Raw genomic sequence first — 6,500 nt, 5'->3', positions numbered from 1 at the left:
TTTTGCAAAGGAAATGACACTGGAATAAATCAGGACATTATTAAATCAATAGTGAAAAGTTAAAAAGATTATGAATAATGAGGAAATCACTTAATAGACCTGTTTTTCGAACATGATTTGTTCAAGGGGAAATTAGCAGTCAATAACTTTTCGTCGGAGAGCCCAATTTCGGAAGCAGTTTTTGGACCCAATAGCTGGGGTCTAGTTGTAAAAATATAAATACTGCCTTCTTCTTGCCAATCTGAACACAGCGAATATATTTTCATGAACAGAATTTTTGTTTCAAACAAAAAAACTGCTTTTGAAATTGGCAGAATCGATGACGACTAATTTCACCTTAAATACTCTCTAAAATTAGGCACTACCACGTATATAATACTACATATGTGAAACATTATTCTAGTATATCTAGTAAATTAATAGTCAGCATTTAAACGTTCATTTCAGGATCGAAAGGCTACATTCTGTTTCTGTTAACATTGATAATTTACTAGAAAATATGAACAATTATTGTATGCATATCCACCTTTTCGCGCGCTTAATGGCGGCTAATGGGTACAGTTTTCGACAATGTTTATTTGCTCACGTATGCTTGAAAGTTCTACAACAACAACTAAGGCTGGAAATATCAACTTGCCAAAGGCATGCACAGATTTTTCTATCCTACTGACTGTAGAGAATATGCCAGATGCCTAGAATAAAAATCAAAGTGATTTACTTCAGTGTAACTGTAAAGTATAAGGTAACGGCACTTCTGCTTTGAGCAGTATATAACATGAGCAAGAGCCGCTTCGTGTTAGATCTGCAAGCATTATGCTCAATATGTATGCGAGTGTCTGCATTCATTCGGGATTTGTTGAATATCTGAGAACTAGCGAGAAAAAGAAAAAGTTGGATTGCGTTTGCGTTGCTTCGGATGTACAGACGATCGGTTGAGTTTTGGTCTTCAGCGCACGGCGTACGGAAGACGGTCACGACACTGACTACTTAAAAACTAATAGCAAGAGCTCTAAATCGGGTTTTCAATACGTTGCAGCTGACGTCAAAGTCGAAATAGGACACAAAACGGTTGAAGTTCCGTTGTAAGCCGGTTACAGTACCGAAAGTACTGTAGTTAGTTCTCCGATGCGGTATATGCAAGAAGAAATTATTCCGCGTTAAGCGAGACCGAGTTAAGATGTCTAGTCTTCAAAGAAACCAAGGACAGTCAATCCGAGATGTCAGAACATCTGATACGAAGACGGTTCTAGTTACGTCCCGACGTGTTAGCAGGGTGTCCAAGTTGATTAATCTGCAGCGCTGTTCGTAGCTTGGTAGCCAGAACGGGTCATTCCATGGTAACCTACGGAAGGCAAAGCGGATAAACCTCCGTTGCACCGACTCTATTCGACTAGCAATATTAATATTGCTGTTGTAGTTGAAACCCGTAATCCACCTTTTCGCGCGCTTAATGGCGGCTAGTGGGTACAGTATAATCAATATATATAGAATGCCAGTGTCGCTGCAGTGCGCGTGGTAAACATCACACATGTTCAGATAATGTATTTACATTATATATGCAAATGTATGTGCGTCTGAGATTCATTAAAAGGGGAATCTCATTGTCAAACTTTGACAATCAGTTTGAAATTTCAAATATGGCTACCAAGTAATGTGATTGGAAACTTCGCTTGCTTCAAATTTCTGAAAAAATCGGTGTAAAAGGGCGCAGTGAGGGATTCTATTCATCCGGACGAAAAGAAAAAGAACGTTACCATTTCACTAGCATAAAAACACAGCGGAGAACGCACTGAAGACAGCACCAACCAGCGCACAGATAAAGAACAGATATATAACAATGAGCAACATTGACAATGAAGTTCCCGATTCACAGACTTGATACAGATTGTATGATACAATGAGTCCTATAGAAAAACAGCGACACTGGCATTCTATATATATTGATTCTACTGTGGGTACGCTTTTCGACAATGTTTATTTGCTTTTGGGAACTCCGCTCACGTATGCTTGAAAGTTCTACAACGACAATTAAGGCTGGAAATATTAACTTAACGTGAATAAAGCTGCCAAAAGCATGCTAACGTTTTCCGAAAGTTGTATCCAGTAGCCGTCATTACGCACGCGAATAGGTGGATAGCTGTGTGACATTCAATTTTATTCTGGTTTTGTGTGTCGCAAGTAGTGCGCTGTAATCACACAGTGATGCGCTATCCAGCTTTTTACACCATTTGCCATAATAACGGACGGTATCAGGATTGCTAATGTGAGACTAATACAGTGGTTTGTGTGCATCGTGAAAAATTTTTCGCAGCGAAAAAAAAACAAACAAATGCGAACTGTGCGTGCGGTAAATGTCAGCAATCTCTATAATACGTACTAGTACTTCATAAACTATGTACATTATAGCAAAAATTAGACTGTAAAAATGAAATACTGCGGAAAAATAATGTCCCAAATTTATGCATGCACCCAACATTCATTTTTCTTTAATAGTAGGGGTATAGATTACCGGGTAATAAGCGCTTGATTAACTGTTATTCAACAGAAATGTTTGTTGGATATATCTGGCATCTGCTTACGACCTTTTGAAAAGTAGGTGCCCAACTTATTATATACCAAGCAATGCCTTTATGTAAAGAGCATTTTACGTGACAAAGCGACATGCTGACTTGCTGATATTGATGTGGCGCTTTCCCTGTGCTGTGCTGGTACTTTGACAATCCGCAGATGCCCCACGGGAAAGCAAAACAGAGCTGCCACAAATACAGATATTTGTGCATACATAAATTTGGGACCCATCAATTATTTCAGTTGCTGTGATTTCTGGCTCTACTAATGTTCCTGAATTTTAAAGTAGTCCATAAACTATTTATGTTATTTAAAAGATTAGATCGATAAAATTAAATACTCCGGAGAAAACGGTAGAGTCCCAAATTTATGCTTGCACAAATATCTGTATTGATGGCAGCTCTGAAGCAAAATCAATATCAGCAATGTTGTTATGGTTCGTAAAATGGTCAATTCGGCTGATATTGGTATTGGACAAAAGCGACACGGCTGACATTGGTATTGATATTAGTGATGTCCGAAATTTTTAATTATTCGATTACCGATTAATCGACCGAGTAGGCACTGATCGATTAGTTCAGTATTCGTGCTAGTCGTAGTGTTCGACATCGGAACGAAAATTGAGGTCCGGGTTCCGGTCTAGTCGGTCGATCGGTCGGTCTAGCTAGTAGTATTCGACTATAAATATTCGAATATTTCGTTAAATTATTCGATTAATCGTACGATTATGAACGATTAATGGGGATTATTCGCATTTTTTTATCTTATTTAAACTATTCGATTAATGAATTACTCGTGCCGGCAGTATTCGATTACAAATTATTCGATTATTCCATGTTGTAATCGATTAATCGAGCGATTACCGGACATCACTAAATGTAGAAATTGAATTTACACTCAAGTCGCTTTTTACGCGAAGGATACGTCCCGCGTAAATCAAAACCGCGTAAATTCCGAAAACCGCGTAAAAAGTCGCGTAAAAAAATCGCGTAAAAAGCGATTTCAGTGTATATAAATTGCATTTTTTCATACCGCAGTAATTTGTATTTATTATTTTGAATTAATAATAATGACTGTATTAAAACGTGTTTAAAAAAATTAAAATGGCTTTCAGCTTCCTGTTAAATGAATAGCCTCACTTTCCGAGCGTACTTTTTTTGCGTATTTGATCAGTTTGATCTGCACAGAAATCTGCTGGCGCAAACATTTTCGGGCCGAATGTATTTGATAATCTCACGAATTTCATGCTGTTTTGCAAACAGTGTACTGGCCCCACAAAATATGTCAAAATTTATTTGATTTTGAAACACGGGTAACGTCTCAGATCGAATTTTTGACATCAAATTTGACAAACAGTGTACTGGGCAAGACAAATATGTCTGTCAAATACCAAAATTTGCCCAAATTCTGACAGGAAGAAAATTTGACGATAAAGCAAACAGTGTACTGGTACCTTTAGACTCTTCGATATGCGACGGCGAAGGTTGAGACAAGGTGAGGGATTATCCAGCTTGTTGTTCAACATCGCTCTTATTGGGGGCACTGAACAAAATTAGCACGAATAATGTGAACAGAGTGTTCTAAATGACTTACGCTTGACCAAAAGTGAAAAAATTCTCCGAATGGTTTACAGCTTGAGCCGGCTTAGATCGATCAACGTACGCGGGACAGTTCAAAATGACACGAACCGTACTGAAACTTTGTCGACTTTCGGCCAGCCGGCCATTCAATCCCCAGTCGACCATCACGCAAGCTGTCAAAGAATGTTTGTACACATATTTACATTGTTTAAGCAACGCAGTATTATAATAAGTACTGCAATTATTATTTATGCATTCCTTCGATTACAGATGAATTTTCCGAGTGTTATCCCTTCTAAAGGTGAACTAGTGTAGTGTAGTTTATTTGTGCAACAATCTTGCCACACACAGCAAAAACGCGATGGACCCGTTAATGTGCCGCCTTTGCCTGACGCCGAATTCCGGCACAGTGCCCTTGTTCAACGTACAAACCATGGAACCGAACATCCTTGTCATCCAGAAAGTGGTGGAATGCACTTCGATAAAGGTAATTGACCTTTGTGCCATGAACATTTTACTGAACTAAAGTTTGTTTTTAGTTAAACATCGCCGACGACTATCCGTCGTCGATTTGTTCGGATTGCCTACAGAAGCTAAACGAGTGGTCCACCTTCAAAATTCAGTGTATTGTAAACAATGATTTCTACCGGAGGAAACAGGTTGAAATTCGAACGCAGATGGCTAAACGGCAAGCATCACCGGAGGTGGTTTGCCTGGATGACGACGATAGTGAGGAAGAGCAACAGCAGTTGCAATCAGAATCGCCAACTAAGGCAATATTACCCGATAAAGCAGTGGTTGAAGTTGTAATTGACGATGATGAAGACGAATTTAGCAAGGGTCAATTACAATCCGAGATCGACGATAATGAACTGTATAATGTGGCTCAGACATTATATCAGGACGAAGCATCGCTGGACGATTACGAGCTGGTCGAAGGACAAGAGATAGAAGAGCCCTATCCAACGCAATTGGTAGAATATCCACCGATGGATAGCAGTGCCATCCTTACTTCGATCCTGCTGGATGACGATGACAGCAGTAACTCCCTGCTGGAGGAAGCAGAACAGGGAATGTACGAAAAGGAACTGTTCAGCTGTTCTTTCTGCAAACGACGCTACTCTTCGGAACGGAAGCTTAAGACGCACGAAAAGTTACATGCGGAAAACCGCATGAAGTGTCTGGTTTGCGGCAAATGGATCGTCCTCCAGATGATACGGCATCTCCGGTCGCAGCACCCGGGACAGCTGTTTCCCGAACCGGTGCGCTGCTGGCACAGTAAGTGCGTTAACTCTCCGGACCTGTACTGCAGTGTAGACCAACTGCTGGCCCACATGGACACGAAACGGAGAAAGTAGACTGTCATCTGTCACAGAAAGTGTAGTATTATTAAGAGAGAAACTTTACTCCAACGCTGCAATTGAAACTTATACTCGCGCTTAACCACAACAATCGTGCGTGGTTATCGTGCAATCACATTTTTACATTACGCAACAACGAGCTGTTTTATTCCGTCAGGAAGCCTGACTAGAGACAAACAATAAAATTGAAGTATTTAGTATTAAACCCTGAACTTTTCTTCTGTTTATTTAGTTCAAAACTCAACTTGAACGTTCACGACTCCCCCCCATTTTGTCAGGAAATTGAAAGAACGTCAACTGGTTGGTAATCAGTTCCTTATCAATTCCACACATACAATTTGCGATATTTTAAGTGGGGTGCCCCTGTAAAGTTTGCCCAGCAATCGAGCGCGCTATTATTGGCCAAAACTAGATTGTTATCGCGTTCCACGTTGAACGGTTTGTTTGATTCCGATCTCGGCGAAACCCCTGGCCCGACCGTAGCCGGCACAAATGTGTCGAAACCCTACTGGCTGGCTAATTTGGTACCGGACGATTGATAAATCGACAATCTAGCTCTATAGTGTGATTTCTTATCATCCGTCCGATTGACGACGACGACGTCGAGTTGCGTGCGAGTGTATTTACCTACCGAACGAACGACCCAATGCCGGGGACGAAAAAAGAAGGCGATATCGATTCAATTACCGTCCTACCATACTGCGCTGCGCTGTGCTCTGTCCGGTCCGGGTTCGCAAAGAATGTCGTCGTCGTTCGGAAAAGTGTGAATGAATAGAACCGCACTCGAGTGTTCTAACAAGCGGTCAAACTTTGAAAACGCGCCTAATTTCATGTTGTTTTTTATTTCGGTGAATGTAAATTCGATTTCATTGGAAAAGCTACATTGTTGCTTGTGATTCTACTGTGATTTGCAGAGGATGAATGAAATCTCTGTGCATAAATTTACTCTCTCAAGTTGAAGCCAAGAATTGAATGAAGTCTTTTGTAGTTC

General features: G+C 40.3%; 1 protein-coding gene across 1 annotated transcript; it reads left to right on the top strand.

The window, feature by feature from the left end:
* The first annotated feature begins 4,456 nt into the window (after nucleotides 1-4,456).
* LOC128732577 (uncharacterized) lies at nucleotides 4,457-5,675 on the top strand. Its single transcript, XM_053825859.1, has 2 exons — nucleotides 4,457-4,635; nucleotides 4,688-5,675. The coding sequence occupies exons 1-2, from the start codon at nucleotides 4,510-4,512 to the stop codon at nucleotides 5,504-5,506; spliced, it is 945 nt and encodes a 314-aa protein (XP_053681834.1). The 5' UTR covers nucleotides 4,457-4,509; the 3' UTR covers nucleotides 5,507-5,675.
* Nucleotides 5,676-6,500: the final 825 nt, after the last annotated feature.

Source organism: Sabethes cyaneus, chromosome 1 (assembly GCF_943734655.1).
Source record: "Sabethes cyaneus chromosome 1, idSabCyanKW18_F2, whole genome shotgun sequence".
NCBI lineage: Eukaryota > Metazoa > Arthropoda > Insecta > Diptera > Culicidae > Sabethes > Sabethes cyaneus.
Note: the sequence above shows the minus strand (reverse complement) of the source record. Positions and strands in the feature narration are given on the sequence as shown.

Bases quoted from the DNA above. Each gene is read 5' to 3' on its own strand.
- LOC128732577 (XM_053825859.1), top strand. From the start codon at position 4,510: ATGGACCCGTTAATGTGCCGCCTTTGCCTGACGCCGAATTCCGGCACA. The intron at 4,636-4,687 runs GTAATTGACCTT...GTTTGTTTTTAG, and splicing joins TGGAATGCACTTCGATAAAG to TTAAACATCGCCGACGACTA.